The sequence below is a fragment of the Ambystoma mexicanum genome, chromosome 9 (genome assembly GCF_040938575.1).
Source record: "Ambystoma mexicanum isolate Mex_15411 chromosome 9, UKY_AmexF1_1, whole genome shotgun sequence".
Taxonomy (NCBI): domain Eukaryota; kingdom Metazoa; phylum Chordata; class Amphibia; order Caudata; family Ambystomatidae; genus Ambystoma; species Ambystoma mexicanum.
The window spans coordinates 544,171,319-544,188,553 of record NC_090931.1 but is presented as its reverse complement, the minus strand read 5'-3'; the positions used below and the strand labels follow the sequence as shown (position 1 = coordinate 544,188,553).

Below are 17,235 nucleotides of genomic sequence, written 5' to 3'. Positions count from 1 at the left end.
TACAATCCAGCACTCGAATGTCTCAACAGACGGAGGAAGCACTCAAACAATCTAGAACAGAATGCAAAAAAGCTTGGGATAGGCTAGCCAAATTCGACTTTACCACCAGGTCTAACAGGGCTCATGCCTAGGCGGATAAACCCGGCACTCTCTTGGCCTGGCTGTGCAGGAGAGAGCATCCCAGGATCCCAATCACATCCCTGAGAGACTCAGATGGCACGGTGCACCAGATCCAGCAGGACATTAACAACTCCTTTAAACTATTCTATACCCAGTTGTACTCCCACGATACTCAGGTGGCTCCGGGTGAGATCTTGGACACCCTAGAAGAAATGGGACTTCCTAAACTATCACTCGAACACAGAGAAGCCCTGGATGCCGACATCACCAAGGTCGACACAACCGAGGCAATCAAGTCCCTGTCCACGTGTAAGTCCCCAGGCAGTGATGGGCTACCTACCAAATTTTATAAGGCTTATGAACCAGAATTAACCCCACTTCTGCACGAGGTCTTTCATGAGGCCTATGAACTGGGGATCCTACCTGAGAGCATGCGTGAAACTCTGGCGATTCCAATGCTCAAACCCAACAAGCCACCTGAGGAGTGTGACGCCTACCGCCCACTCGCAATGCTCAATTACGATGTCAAGATATTAACAGTCCTAGCCAAGCGACTTGCGAGGGTGATAGGAGAGGTAGTGCATCCTGACCAAAGTGGATTCGTGCCGGGCCGCAACACCACCACCAATCTGCGTAGGCTCCAGCATGTTTTGGCTCAAACTAATTTAGACCGGTTCCTACGCTCTGCTCTCCCTGGATGCCATCAAGGCGTTCGACTCTATCTATTGGGAGTGGCTACTGGCTGTGCTCCGGGAATTTGGCTTTGGCGACAAATTCATTAGATGGGTTAGGGTCCTGTACACTAGACCGAGGGCAAGAGTGAAATCCGGCCGCCTCATATCTGCAGTATGGGATATACAAAGGGGCACCAGGCAGGGTTGCCCACTCTCTCCTATGCTTTACATACAGGGGCTGGAGCCTATCGCTATCTACTTCAGGAAGCAATTTTTCGACGCTGACATTCGACTGGACGGAATAGATCACATAATATCCTTGTATGCGGACGATGTCCTCCTCTACGTCAGAGACCCGCACCTAAATGTCCAGACCATGTTGGACGTCCTTGACAACTTTGCCAAAGTATCAGGTATACAATTTAACAAAAGTAAATCCGGTCTCTTCCCCCTAGGGGGCCTCAGAGGAGATCACTTGGATGACCTACCACCACTGGAGGTGGTTTGGCGCCCCAATACGTTCCATTACTTGGGAATCGATGTCTACCACATGCCAGAACTCATGCATGAGAATAACACAGCGGCGGCACTGCCTCCACTCCGTAAATCGATAAAGTTCTGGTCACGACTTCCCCTGTCCATGATGGGGAGGGCTTCTGTCATCAAAATGATAGTTCTCCCCAGATTCCTCTATGGGTTTCAGAATGTTTTTTACTACATCAGGGTCCCCTTTTTTCGGCTGCGGGAGAGGTTGCTTAAGGACTTCCTATGGGGGAGGGGCAGACACAAATTGGCATTCTCTACATTAGTCCTCCCGTAACGTCAAGGTGGCATCCGGCTCCCCGACTTCGAGGGGTACTATTTGGCGGCCCAGCTCAGCTTCATTGCCAAGTGTTTGATTATACCACTCTGGAAACGGACTTGTTGCAACACTCAATCGCCCCGATTCGGCTAAAAGAACTTATTTGGGCTTCCCAGTTCCTCGTGGCCGAAATTCCTTATCTGGCTAAACTGGGCAGGCAGATATGGCACAGAACAAAGTCGCTCCTACATCTGCAACACACATATACTCCAGACATCCCGCTCATCTCAGACTTGTGCCACAACAATGTTGATCTGGTAGCCATTAGAAATTGGGAACTGCTGGGAGTGTACACCTGGGGGGACCTATATGACAAGGGCTTGTTCCGGGACTTTACAAATGCAGGATGGAATTCCTGTCGGCCAGTTGCTCTGGTACCTAAGGATCTGGAAACGAGCACGAACCAATTGGGACGTTTGGCCTGGGGAGCCCGAAACCAACCCCTTTGACACTTTTATATAACCTGGGAGAAGGGCATAGACCAGTGTCTCAAATATACAGCCACCTTAAAGATGAGCCTAACCCTCGCAGCCCTCATCTAAGACTTAAATGGAACATGGACCTGGGCCAAGAGATGTCAGACGGGGAGTGGGAGAGAGCATTGGCGTTCCCCAAGGAGGTTTCCAGGAACTCCAGGTTTAGACTGATTCAGTTCAATGTACTGTACCGCTCGTACTTAACGCCACACAAACTGGCACAGATCTACAAACAATCCCAACGAACATGCCCTTGGTGCAACAGGGATGAAGCAGATCTTATGCATATGTTTTGGGGGTGCACCAAGGCCCACCAGCTCTGGGCCGCGGTCGAGCGGACCTGCAGGAGAGCTGGTATGACTAGGTATGGTTGGACTCCAGGAGAATGCCTCTTGGGAACCTATCCCAGGCTCGCTAAAATGAAGCACACTGTGAAGCTAATGGACTTGGCCTGCATCCTCACCAAGAGAACTATAGCCATGGCCTGGAAGCGATCGGATGGACTATGTTACCATTCATGGCGAGGTGAAATGGAACGCTGCGTTGGGGCAGAAACTGCGGCTTGGGAGGAGGGCATTGGCAATTCACCTGACGTTGTGAGCCAGGCTCTTGAAGCCTGGAGGGCCCTCGCATGGGAACTCTTCCACCCCTCCTTGAATAACTTACCCGCAGGAACACTAAACTACATATTGCAAGACTTTGTATATATCACAGCTTTGAGGTGCCTGGGCCATCCTCTCTCTCCCTCGATGGCTCCTCTCTTTCCTTCCTTTTTCTGCGCTCCCCCTTCCCTTTCTGGATCTATTCTTGCAATAAGGCTCTGGTTAGACTACTTGGAGATGTTTACTGTTATCGTTAACAAGTTTTTAGTTATTGTTTTTTTTTGTTTTTTTTTCCCTTATGGACAATCGGCAAATTTTGATAATTTTACCTTCTGTTGAAGTGGGCACTCCTCTGCCACACTGTTGTGTTTATCATGAATGCCAATAAAGAGATTTAAAAATGAATTAGATTCACATGCGCCCACCCTTCCTCCCTGCTCGGATGGTAGGAACATAGACGTCATATTACTTTCTCTCTTTTCTGTACTCACTCACGTCAGTCATAAGGCTCCCTCATGGCAGAAAAATACAAACTGAGGGACCTCGACGCGTGAGGGATTTTGGGTACACTACACGTCACTAAAGGGATAGTATTACAGACAGGCCTATGTCGACGCCCCCTTTTCGACTTTCCAAAAACAAAATGCAATACTCTGCAGTGACCACTGGATCAGACTATATGCACAGCATGTGAATCTAAGCGGATACAATCATCAGAAAGGCTTTTACGGTAAGTAATGCATGTCTTATTGTTTAAGAGCAATCCAAAGGACTTCTCTGTGGTACTGCACTGAGGGTGCTGGGTGTCACAATACAAAAGGTGGTGCCGATGGAGTTTGTCGGACTCCATAACCAAACGTAACAATGTCCAAATCAGATAAAAAATACATGAGTGAGAAAAAGGTCTCGATCACGCCAGGATAAAAAAGGTCAGAAGTCCCATAGTCCATCAAAAGAGCTGGGTGCCTCTAAGGTTGAAGGGAATTGGCACAGAAATGAGAAATCTCCATAACACTAAGGACACTCCAGAAGCAGGAAATCCTGATCCAAAGTCCCCTCACCAGAGTCCCGGACCAAGGGAGCAAGGAAAGGCCAACCGCAGATATTAGTTATGCATCAGTGCTGTTTGCGAGGCGCTGAAACTGGAAAGGGCCGTTGAATCGAAGAGAGCCCATAGGTGCCGAAGTCCTTTCCCGAGTACTGCTGCAGGAGCCTGCCAGACTTGCTCCCTCTTGTCTCCACGACTGAGATTCAGGAACAAGGGTCTGCTTGGCTGTAGCAAGACTGATTCCGGCTGGACCACTTTCTTCAAACCAGAGGTACTTTTTTTGGGCTTAGGGTACTTGCCTTATTGCATGAAGTTGTTTTCTCACTTGAGAAGTACAGTGGTTTACCTTTTCTGGGTTGATTTCAACTCTCCTTGCACAGGCCTAACAGCTTGTGTTCCTTCATTGTTTTTCTTGAACTATCTCACTTTGTGAAAGACGTTATCCAAGAAGTGCATTAGAACTATAGACTTTGTCCAATTGACTTTGGCTGTTTTGGCTCCTTAAAGGCACCCTTCTAATCTATTGACTTTGGCATTGCAACCCTTCAGAGGTTGCAATTTGTTGAACACTTTTTACTGCTGGGAAAGGCTTAACTAGATTTCATTAGGGGATTCAAAAGTATGTTATAACCTTTCTATTTTTCCCTAACCCTTCCTTCCTGAAACCCAAAATCTAAAGTATATTGGTGTTTAGTATAAATGCAATACTACCCTTGTTATTGAAGTCACTTCAGGTTGTAGGAGAAATGTATTAGCATAACCAAAGTGTATTCACCATTTTGAAAAGTGTTTCCAAAGTTTGCTTGACTGTTTCAAACAATTGCCTTTTTAAAGAATGCGGAACTAAAACCTTGAGAGTGTAAGCATTACTTGGTTACTGATTTCATCTGTACCGCTCTACAGCTCACATTTACCCCTCTGAGATAGCCCTGGCTGCTCAGTCACACTATCAACTTGCAAACTACAGACCTATACCAAAAGGTGGGTTACATAATGCTAAGCAGATGAGTCTTGTGTAGTCTTACAGTGTGACTGCACCTATTCTTAGCCAACGCCCGCCCGATTATTCTTGGTGGGGGTGCCTGCCCTCGCTCCCGATTATTCTTGGGGGGTGGGTGCCCACCCTCCTGATTATTGTGGGGGGCCCTCCCGTCTGGCCTCCCACCCACCCGCTTATGGTGGGGGCCCTCCGTCCCCACCCACACGCTTATGGTGGGGGGGTGCCAATACCCTTTCCACCTTAGAGACCCCCAGCTTTTTTGCTGGACCCATCAACCCCAAAGTGAACTCGTCTAGACCTCCTCTCAGAGGTGGCTGTACTTTTGCTGCTGGAATCGAAGAGCCAGGAAGAGGAAAACCGGATTGAGTGCATCGCTTTTAAGTCTGATCTGAGCTCGAGGAAGCTCCTCCGGCTCCCTTGAAGCAGAAAAGATGCAGGGGTGGACCAGTGAACACTTCTCTGCCATCCCTCCATCATGGCCGCCTTGATCGCAGACACTGGAGTGCCTGCTCAACACCAACATCACGGCTCTCATTGGGCCCAGCTACCTGAAGCAGGTCTGACCAAGCCTGAGCCACCTCAACAAGAGTGCTGGACCCCAGATGAAGAAAGTCCATAGTGGTATCCGAAAACCGCAGTTGTGCTATTTGCGAGAGTCATGAGGAGCTGAAACCGCGAAGTGCCGCTGAATTTAAGTTTGCCCTTTGCTGCCGCTGACCTTCCATTCTTAGTGCCGGAGTCCCCAGACGTCCTCCCTCTTGTCCTTACGACTGAGGCCCAGGAACAAAGGACCTACAGGAACAGAAGTCGGGTGGAACAATTTCTTCCAACCAAAGGTACTGTAAAACTAAGGACTCTGGTGTAGCCTTGCTAGCTCTCAGTTGAGACTTGTCTTGGTTGCTTTGCAGAGATGCTTGCAGCTTTGCCCCTCACAATCCTAACAGCTTGTGGTCCTACAGTGATTATATTTTTCTACAAAGACTTCTAAAACATTGTGCAAGACTTTTTTACTTACCTGCAAGAAGTTCAGCTCACCTAGACTTTTGTTCAATTACATTGGCTGTCTTGGCTCCCTGAGAGACTCTTCTTACCTCTGACTTTGTGCTTTACCTTTCCCCCAGGAAAGGGTTAATTTACTTTGCATTGGAGGGTTCAAAAAGTGCTTACCTGCTTAAGAATATTTGTTAACCTTTGTTTTATTCCCTAAAACCTTTTCTTTGACACCAAACTCTGTATTGTTCTAAATGTACCAGTGATATATCAATGTCCACAGTGTCCTTGCTATTTAAGTCACCGGAGGGTGTAGGAAGGGTCTGTGTGCCACCCCCAATGGGTATCTACTGATTTACAGAAACTGAGTGTATTTTTGTTACATATATAATTGCTACCGTCTAAAGAAGGCTTATTCAACTCACTGTTAAATTAATAATTGTTTAATCAAGAAGCCTTGAGTGTAAGTTTTTTTTAATACTAGTCAGTATGAATCTGTGTAAAAAAAAACCTACTGCTCATATTGACCCCTCTTGGGATAAGCCTGGCTGCTCAGCCACACTACCAACCTGTGTAGTACATACTTGAACCAAAGGCTGGGTTCCTATTGCAAGGACGACAAGGTTGGTGTAGTCTCCCAAAGGGTACTGCATACACTCTTGCCTAACGCCCACTTATTCATGGGGTGCCTGCCTTCCCATGTTTTCCCCCTATGCTCTTCCTTTACTGGGGTAGGTTGGCAGGGTGATCTGTAGCGACCAGAAGAGGGGGGCTTGATAATTAGGTACCAGAAGAGTGAGTGGCCATAAGGACCACACCGAAGAGGGATGAAGGGGGCACACTCCATTTGCAAGGTTATTTAGAGGTAGATTGCGGCTGCTTTCAATCACTGCCTCCCTAGGGATATAAAAACAGACCCCTCCCACCCCCCTTAACACCCGCTTTGTCTACTGATGGAATTCTGTGCCTGCACTTCCAAAGGGCTCTGCTGCTTGAGGAAGCACGGAAACTCTGTACCAACTACCTTTTGATGTTCCACCGATCCAAATGGCTAGGTGCTACATCTCCGGGAATCAAGAAGGAACTGACTCCAGTATGCCTTCATCCTGATTGAGTGGGGGCAACTGGAACACAATTCCTGCTCGAAGGGTTAGTGTGTCTGAAGCTGCTGACCGTGCATGCATTGTCTCTTCAAGCTGACCCCCTTCCTCAGAAGCCCAATCCTTTGGCAGAGGATGATGCAGGAGCCGTGCATTGCAGACTCCCTCATGGCTTCGCTTTTCTGCTTCTCTTGCTTGGACCCTCGATCTGTGAACTGCAGAATCTGATAGACGGTCACATGGGTCTTTGGGTCCCATGTGCACAGCTCAATAACTGAAATCTACGTTGCTTGCCAAACGCCACAAACTACCTGCCTACTGCAGAACTGATTTTCTTTAGACCCAACATGTGGCTTTACAGAGACTTTGGCACTACTGACGAGTCATTTACGCTTGCATCTTCTAGGTGCCTTCACTCTCACAAAACATTCTGGCCTATGTAGAAATAGTTTCTTACCTGTGATTGTATTTTCCTTTCTGGTTGTCTTTTGAAACTATTTGTACTTGTTAGTGTTGCATTTATTTTATTCAGTGGACTTCACTGTAAGTGTAGTCTTTGTATTTCTTGCCTTTTGTTTAAAAACATTACACTTTCCTTAAAATACTAGCGGGGGTACCCGGCGTTGCCCTTGTCCTGATCGAGTGGTGTCTCATGTTCCCTGGAGGATGTTGCTTTTTTTCCTCTGGTCGGCAAATCGTGCTGTTTTGTTTCAGAAGCTCTTGATATTTTTCGCTTTGCTGAAGATGGAGCATTTTGAAGTGATGGTCTGTTTTTGTGCGGCATGTTTGAGTCACTCAATGCTTCAGCAAATTTGAGAACATGCCCAAGAAAGATAGATTGACTTGTGCTCTCGTGAACGAACTTAAGTAAACTGTAACCTTGCCATTTCCCACATTTGGAGTGCCGTGATAATTTTTCTTTTTTATTCCCTTACAAATGCTTTAATAAACAATTTCAAACTGTATACAGTGGTAATGCATTTCAAAGGAATAACCAACATGTCGAACATTTTGCTTCAGACACTTTTCCAAATGTTGCCTCCTTCTAGTACCTACTGTAGTGTATTGGGGTGAGCATCAGTAAATGAGGGTGTCTACGCAGTGAATTTTTTTGCATCCAAACATAGACTACAATTTTGACCTAAACTAATGAGGAATCCATGCAGAATCAAAGATAGTGTGGATATTCTCTTTACTATTCATGAAAAGTGTATACTGTACCTGTTATTTTCCCCCCACTGCACCCCCCCCCCCCCTCCCCCTTTCACCTCCTGGGTTAGGTTTGGACTGCTCTGGCACACTACCACTGGTATCCAAGTTAGGAAGGCATACCTAAAGATCCTGACCACATTGCCTAAGAAAAACCTCCTTAACAACCACCCTTCTTAGTTCGCCATTGTTATCTAGTGAAATAGAAACCACAATAAATGTGTTTATTTTATTTTACTTTATCTAGTTTGTCATGTTAGCTGCCCATAATACAATAAGTGGAAGTATGGTTTTGTGTGAATAGGCTTGATTTTCATTTAAAGTTCGCTATGTAAGTGTTTCTAAGTGTTTTTTCTTTTGCTGTAATTGTTTTTTTTTCCAGCCACCGTTTACTGGTGAGAACAGGAAGAAAACTATTGACAAAATCCTGAAATGTAAACTAAATTTGCCTCCCTACCTCACTCAAGAAGCCAGAGATCTTCTGAAAAAGGTATATAATTTTGTGAATCTTGTGTGAACATTTTCTGTATAATACTGGTACAATATGATCATGTAACTTGTCTGCGTTGAGGTGCGATTTGAGGGTTCTGCAGTGTCCCTGTGATCTACTGTAAGGACTTGTTGCAGGTGGGTGTTTAGAAAGATTTAGTTTTTGCTGCTTTCCTCCCATACATGGAAATATATGGGACACACTTTCTTTTTGCTTTATCTTGAACTTTGTCTTTATTTATATATATTTGTAACTCACCGCATGCATCAGGGGGCACACCGACACACAGGACAAGCAATGAAGGGAGAATAGTCAACCAGTAATCTTCAATTTTTGGAGGGAAGGAAAGCCTTCTGCTTTACTTCCTTTACCCTGTTGCCCATTCATATGGGAAACTGATTAGGCTCCAAGACTATCAGTACTGAGACTGTGTCTTTGTGAATTTCTTCTATTGTTACAATTCCACACATCATATTACAGTGAAATTCAGTTAAAATGTTTTTATTACTTTTACAATGTGCCTAAGGCAAGCTGGTGGCAGCAGTGATATTGGTACTGTTTTTAGAACGTTTTACTTGTGCCCTTTTGCATTTATCACGAATGGATGGTGGTTTTTCGCTTATTTGGCCTTATTGTTCTTTGGGGCAGTTTTTGTGTGGCCAGAGGAGGGTGCTGGGACAGGCTATTCTTCATGTGCCTGTTGCAGTTGTGGCCAGTGGCTAGCCATGATTGGATAGGCAAGGCTTGTTTGGTGCAGATCCTTACCAATAAGGGCTTGGGCAGGCTTTGCTGTAAATTGTTGGTCTCATGAAAGCGACAGACATCAGCAAGGGTCCAGCTACTGAGACGCTGTTTGTCGCCTGTGCTAGCAACCGTTCATAAATATTAAGATCATATGCAAACGGAGAAATGCTGCTTTCCAATAAGTACAATCCTAAGGTGATGCCTAAGCAAAGCACCATGCACATGGGTGAAAACATTTGACAGTACACAGCAGTCATTTCCATTAGGGTGATTTCTGGCTATGGAAAGTATATAATAAGGAAAGGGTTCTGAGCAGATTCGGTCTATGCGTATTGGAGAGTGTGGATGACCAGAACGTGGCGAAAGTCCTAATAGACTAATTTATTGTGCACAGGGTGTGCATTAATTTACAGAGTTCAGTGAATATCTTTGTTTCCAACTCTGCAACAAAAAGCATGCTCACTTCAGCTTTTGATAAAACAAATGTTTTGATTGAAAAAGTGTATAGGCTCTATACAAATAAACAAAGTGCTTCAAGGTGGAAGGGAGCATGGGAAAATAGTTAGATTCTCCAGCATGGGGTCTGGCATGGATTCACATGCTCATGAATATTCCCCGTCAGGCTGGGAATCCTCAGTAAAGAAAAAATCTGTTCAGTTTCGTTTCTGAACTGTCTTTCTCCTAATAACTAATCACTGGTCTCTGGGTCCTACTGCCCCCAGCCAATGACTGCCCTCTACCTAAACCCCTTCTCTGGCAGGCATCTTCAGATTTCTACCGCATGTTCAAGTGTTGGGAGTCCTCGTGCTATAGCTCTCGAGCTTTTACTGCGTTTTGTGATTTTTCAAAGAGTTTACTCTATTTTTTTCGGTCAATCGAGGCTCAAGCTCCAGCGTTCCTACTTCCGATCAACGGGGACCCGTTTCGGATTTTCGGATTTTCCTACGCCCCTCAATGGCTAGTTTTCATCAAGTTTTGCTTCTTTGAGGCCTACCCGGCGTGGACATGGCCCAGGACAAAGGAAACGCGACACCCGGATCCAAGCTTTTCAGGAGCTGCCCTAGATGCGGATTACAAAATGTCTTCAAGGAGGATGAGCACTCTCGGTTCCTCTACTGCCTTCGCGACAAATCGCACGTGGAAAAGGACTGTGCGTTTTGTAAATATATGTCCGAACAGACAATGAAGGATCGTCGTTCTCGACTCACCAACTGGCTGGAGGGGAAGAGCCCAGCAGCGTGTGAGAAGAAGTCAGAGCGGTCTTCTAAGACCTTTGAGGGCGCTCCGGCGACGGGGGCCCAACAGAAGGCAAAGCACCACGAGTCCGCGGGCACCGGGAGCGCCGATGGGTCGGGCTCTTTGGCTGCCAGGCAGGGTGCAATGTCACCGACGCCATCAACCACGAGCCAACGCTCTGGCTTGGGGTAAAGGAAGTCGGAGAACCTGGGTAAGCTTCGGGAGAAGTCCTGGTCGATCCGGACTGCGGCAGCCGAGGGGGATCGAGACAGCGAACCACCCCCCAAGGTGAAGGCCTCAGGCGCGCCCAAAGTCGCAAAGGACCTGATTCACCCGGCTAAGGCCTCGATCGAGGGAGTCGTGGTGGCCCTGGCGAAGCCTGCAGAGGCTATCCCAGTGGAGGCTACCTCCGGACCTAGAGTTTCCCTGCCACCCCGGAGGGAATCCTCTTTTCAGCCTATCGATAAGACCCCCGTGAAACCCCGGGTAGAGGAAGGGGGGAGAGGGCACAGTAAACATTACGGACACAGATACCACCTTTGAAGATGAGCTGGTTGGCGTCGCAAAGATCCTGGACAAGAAGTTCGAGGAGGTCTGGTCCTACGGGAGGGATCCTGACGAGGCAGACTAAGAAAGCGACAGTGGTGCCGACAAGGAGCCTCGAACGTGGAGGAGACGGAGGATCCTACTCCCCAACCGTTGCTCCCGTCGGAACTGGTGCCTACGCCACGAGACAACTCAGGAGCGATCTTGATGGCTATTCAGGTCTTGTGTACGGAGAGAAGGGCAAGGTTGCCCTTGCCCCCAGCGGACGATCCAGCTGCGCCTGGACCGTTGGGAAGCCCACCGAGCGAGTGGAGGCGAATACATCCCCCTCCTCCGGTCCAGCCTTCACAACCTTCTCAGCCTTCACCTCCTTCCCCTCCACCAAGGGATGAGACGGGAACGGAGACGACGACGGGGATGGACGATGGTGGTGACGACAGAATGGACCTCCCATCACCACCCGCTCGGGCCTCACCCCCACCCCCGGACGAATTGTGCTCCTCCCAACCCATGATCGCTAGGGCATCTGAGCTATTCCAGCTCTGCCTGAAGAACAGGAGGAGGGCTTCCTCTACCAACGGCAGGAGGCTAAGTGGAAGACTGTTCTCGCAGTCCCGTTACTGGACGACATCTGGGACGAGTGATGGTTGCTCCTGAAGAACCCGTCCACGGCCCCTGCTAAGAGAGACCGGTACGAGTAGTAGTACCGGGTCCCAGACTCCACCCCTATGTGCCTCAGGGCACAGCTGTCCCCGGATTCAGTGGTCTCCGCAGCAGCCAAGAAGAAAGCAGCGGGGGCGACTGCTTCAACTTCAACATCCCCGCCGGATGGCGAGGGGAAGAAGCTGGACGCCATGGGACGGGTCATCTCAACTATTAAAGCGGCCAACGCCCTCACGATCGTGGCATGCTACGACAGGGAGCTGTGGTTCAAGATTGCTCCCCTGCTGGACTTCCTCCCGGATGACAAGAGGGCTGAGGCCCTAGAGATCCTACAGGAAGGCGAGGTGGAGTCGGACCACGCCATTACTGTGGCCACGGACATCGCCGACACCGGCTTTCGTCAAATGGGCAACAGCGTTTGCCTTCGCCGGCGCGGTTGGCTTAAGGCCACCGACTTCCGCCAGGACGTGCAGACCAGGGTTCTGGACATGTCCTTCGACGGAAAAAAAATCTGTTCAGCAAGACAGTGGCCGAGTCACTACAGGCCATCAAGGCGGACACCGAGACGGCTCGGGCCTTGGGTGTTCTTGATCGGCGGCCGTCCTTTCGGAACTCCGGAGGTAAGCAAGGTGCCTCCAAAGGATTCGCCGGAGGTTCCTTGTCATACCGCCAAGCGGCCTGCTCCTCAGAGCAGGAAGCCTACAGAGGACACGGCAAGACAGGAGGATCGCGTTGTCCTCGCCAGGGAGGCCTAGGCGGCAAGGCCGCAACAAAACAGGACTGAACCGACTGTGACGTCGGGCCCCCACCTGACCACCCTGGTGGGAGGCTGGCTGGCGAAATTCGTCAGCGTGTGGGCGTCTATCTCCACCGACCGTTGGGTGCTGGAGGCCGTGGCCCACGGGTACACCCTGGAATTTCAGATGAGGTGTCCCCGCATACCACCCATGGCCAGGAAGGAAAACCACGTCCCACAATTACTTCTGGAGGTACGAGCGATGCTAAGAAAAGGAGCCATAGAACTCATTCCAAAAAGGCTCCGGGGCTCTGCAGTGTACTTGCGGTACTTCCTCGTCTGGAAGAAGACCGGTGGTTGGCGACCCATCCTGGACCTTCGGCGTCTAAACAAGTACATCAAGTCTCAGAAATTCTGGATGGTCACCCTCCAGCACGTGCTGGCACAGCTGGTGGAGGGCGATTTCCTATCGTCGCTGGACTTGGAGGATGCCTACTTCCATATCCCCATTGTAAAGGGACACTGCAAATTCCTACTATTCGTGGTCCAGGGCCAGCACTATCAGTTCAAGGCCCTTCCCTTCGCATTGAAGTCGGCGCCCCGGGTGTTCAAGTGCCTGGCACCAGTGGTGGCACGGCTGCACCTCCTTGGGATCCATGTCTACCCCTACCTGGACGATTGGCTCATCCGAACAAAGTCAAGGGAACTCGCCGTCGACCACACAGCGAAGACCGTCCAACTGCTCACAGATCTGGGATTCTCGATCAACTTTGCGAAATCCCACTTGGTACCGTCGCAAGTTGCCCTGTTCCTGTGAGCCAGACTCGACACAGTGGCGTGTTTGGCTGCACCGTCGGAGGAAAGGACGAAGGCCATCCTGGGCAAGGTACAACGGCTGTTGACCATGGAGGCGGCCAGGGTGAGGTCCATCAAGTCCCTACTCGACATGTTGTCCTTGTGCATGTACCTCATGCGCCTATGCAGGCTGCGGATGCGACCACTGCAAGAGTTCCTCATCGCCAGTTGGATGCAAGCGGCGGGCAGTTTCGAAGACAGGATCTCACTCAACGAGACTTTCCACCAAGCGATCCTGTGGTGGGGCACCCGCGCGCACCTTGCGGCTGGCATGGACTTCCAGACCCCGGCACATCAGGAAACGGTGATGACGGACGCCTCCCTCGAGGGCTGGGGAGCGCACACCAGATATCTCCACGCAAGAGGCCTTAGGCTCCCGGAGAAGAGGTCCCTACACATCAATGTCCTGGAGCTCCGAGCCGTCTTCTGGGGCCTCGGGTCGTTCCTTCCGTCCCTCAAGGGCAAAGTGGTGAGAGTCTTCACCGACAACACCACCGCGATGTTCTACATCTGGAAGCAGGGGGGCACTAGATCACCCAGCCCTATCCAAGGAAGCGCAGGATCTGTGGCACTCGGCCGTCGCCCAAGGGATGTTTCTGGTACCCTTCCATCTGGCAGGAACAGAGAACACCATCGCCGACTCACTCAGCAGGGAGCTGCATTTGTGCCACGAGTGGGAGCTGCGGCAGGATCGAGTGGATCTCCTATTCCGACGATGGGGCAATCCCCAGATCGACCTATTCGCGACGGCGACGAACTACAAGTGCCGGAGGTTCGCCAGCAGGTTTCCCCAGCCTGGGAGAATGGGCGATGCATTCATTCCCCTGGGACGGCCTGTTACTGTATGCGTTCCCACCGTGCCGTTGCTACTGCGACTCATCAGTCAACTCAGACGGTCCCGGTGCAGGATGATCCTCGTTGCACCGGCGTGGCCGAGGCAGATTTGGTTCCCGGACCTTCTGGACATGTCAGCGTCCCCCCCACCCCCAGTCAAACGGCCGACAGACGCGGATCTTCTCGCCAGAGAAGGAGGCGCCATCCTCCACCACGACCAAGGGTCACTGAACCTGCAGGCCTGGCTCCTGCAGCACTAGAGTTCGGAGGGTACGATATCCCGGCGGACTGCAAGGAGGCCCTTGCAAAGGCCAGGGCATCCTCGACGCTCAAGTGCTATTGGCCTAAATGGAAGAGGTTCTCTGTCTGGTGCCGTGCACAGAAGATCAACCCTCTACGAATTACGGCCCTTCAAGTGCTGCCGTACTTGCTGTCGCTGGCCAAGGCGGGGCTGGCCCATGCCTCCATCAAGATCCATCTGGCAGCGGTCTCGCACTACACCAGAACTCCAAGGCGATCATCTCTGTGGTTTCATCGCCTGGTGAAGGAGTTCATGAAAGGACTATTCTGATAGTTTCCGCCGGTAAAGTACCTGTCCTTGGCGTGGGAACTCAACGTGGTGCTGACCAGGCTCGTGGGGGCTGCCATTCGAGCTGCTGCATTCAGCACCACTGAATTTCCTGTCGTGGAAGACAGCGTTTCTGGTGGCCATCACCTCCACATGACGAGTGGGAGAGATCCAGGCCCTTTCCTGTAAACCTCCATACCTGACATTCCACAAGACAAGGGTGGTGCTGAGGACGCACACCTCCTTCATGCCCAAGGAGCTGTCGGACTTCCATCTCATCGAGCCCTTGGTGTTTTCTTCCCGTCGCATTTGTTGCCGGCCAAGAGGACTTTGCACTCGCTAGATGTGGCTAGAGCGCTGAAGTTCTACGTGGACGCAAGAAGAGCCTGCGGAAGACATCACAGCTATTTGTGAACTTTGGACATGTGAATCAAGGGAAGGCCCTCTCGAAGGCTTCCATTTCCAGATGGCTCTCCGGCTGCATTATGCACTGTCACCGGTTGGCTAACCACCCCTTGCCCGGCCGGCCGAGAGCCCATTCGACCAGAGCGATTGCTGCTGCCACGGTGTTCCTTTCTGGTGTGCCCCTGTTGGACATCTGCAGGGCTGCTACGTGGAGGTCGACGCACACCTTCACAAGATTCTACTGCGTCGACTGGGATTCCAGTGAGGAGTCCAGAGTCGGCCAAGTACCTGTCCTTGAGGTGCTGCAGTGCTGCGCAACCTGTTCGCCTGAAGGTGGGCCTTGTGAGGAGGTAAGAGATGCTTAATATTGAGTTGATGTAATATTGAATGTTGAGCCTTGCCACCTCCCGTGTTTGCATGTGTGTTCTGCTATGTATTCTTGTATTAATGAGCATGTGAACCCATGCCAGACCCCATGCTGGAGAAGGAACAAGTTACTTACCTGTAACTGTTATTCTCCAGCATGGGTCTGGCATGGATTTGCATGCAAACCCTCCCTCCTACCCCTATGCGGCTCTTCTCTTTGTCCTACTGCCACTTTACGTGCTACCAAACCTGAAGATGGCTGCCAGAGGAGGGGCTTAGTTAGAGGGCAGTCATTGGCTGGGGGCAGTATGACCCAGAGACCAGTGATTGGTTATTAGGAGAAAGACAGTTCTGAAACTGAAACAGATTTTTTTCTTTATAGAGGATTCCCATCCTGACGGGGACTATTCATGAGCATGTGAATCCATGCCAGATGCATGCTGGTTAACAAAAGTTACAGGTAAGTAACTTGTTCATTCTTACAGGTCCTCGAAACAAATCAGAATGTAATTTTTAAAAAAACGATCGTATCATAACAGTACAACTGCATGAAACAATGAGGGAGAAGTGGGGAATGGAAAAAGACAACACTAGCATTAACATTACTATGCCTGATGGCAATTGTTGCAGTGCAAGAATTACAAGAGGAGTGGAGGTGTGGGGTAGGCAAGAACAAAACAAGTGACTATCTTAAAGGGTTGGCGACTGAATAAGAGCTGGGGAGGGAGAGGACAAGGATAGGAGGGGGGGGGCAGACAAGCTATTATCAGAGTTCAAGGGACAGTGATGAGAGTTGAGGGGGTTTGTTTGCCCACCTTTACCATTCTCTTCAATACTTTTTCATTGTTTTTATTTTTTTCAGATACAAGTTTCATAATTTTCCATCAGTATTTTTATACATGTGACACACACATGTTGAAGTAAACAAATGTCTCTTGTTCCTCTATACAATCATAAAACCAATGAGAGTAGGGAGGGTTCAGCACATACTGTTGGGCAGAATTACATGCAGTACCCTCTGGGACCACCACATACAATTAGGACTACAGGTGTAAGCAAAAGCAACCTTTGGTATATGTCTGTACTACAGTTTTGTGGTAGCGAGCTGAGCAGCCAGGCTTATCTCAAGAAGGAATGTGAGCAGTACAAGGTCTTAAAATCACAGTGGTTCAAGTTGACACTTACACTCAAGGTTTCTTGGTAAAACACTTATTAATTTATTACACAATCATTTAGAAAACATTCACTAGAAGGCAATTTGATATTATATACAAACATACTTCAACAGCAAACCAATACGTTTCTGAACAATTTAGGCTCCCCTGAAATAAAAATGGCATTTCAGTTACTTTCAATGGGAGTAAAAAGGCACAAGTTATCAGAATAGATCACAAATACTTTCTTAGGCAGTGCAAATAGTTATAGTTCACTAGAGGACTCAAATTAGTTCAATAGGCATAGGCCAAAGTCAATGGCCTAGTGTCTTGGATAGTTAAGAGCAGTTCTTGAAGTGAACGGTAAAGTCTTTACCAAAGTTTTCAGAAGTAGTTTGTTCGAAAAAGACTCCTATGTTGGGTGACAAGCTGATTAGGCCTGCAATTTGGGAAAGTTCCACGAACTTTCACAGCGAGAGAAGCTTTCTTTCAATCTGGTTGGCACAGTACCTTAGCAAGAAGCAAAAGATGCAGCTGAAGACGTTTGTTTCTGGCAG

At 49.2% G+C, this 17,235-nt stretch overlaps 1 protein-coding gene across 2 annotated transcripts in view; it reads left to right on the top strand.

Moving 5' to 3' along the window:
• The window catches only part of RPS6KB1 (ribosomal protein S6 kinase B1), a 718,570-nt gene that overhangs the window by 382,876 nt on the left and 318,459 nt on the right, over nt 1–17,235 (top strand). For both annotated transcript variants that reach the window (XM_069615097.1, XM_069615096.1), the window contains exon 10: nt 8,464–8,571. In XM_069615097.1, coding sequence (XP_069471198.1) covers nt 8,464–8,571 — 108 coding nt within the window. The remainder of the gene's footprint in view (nt 1–8,463; nt 8,572–17,235) is intronic.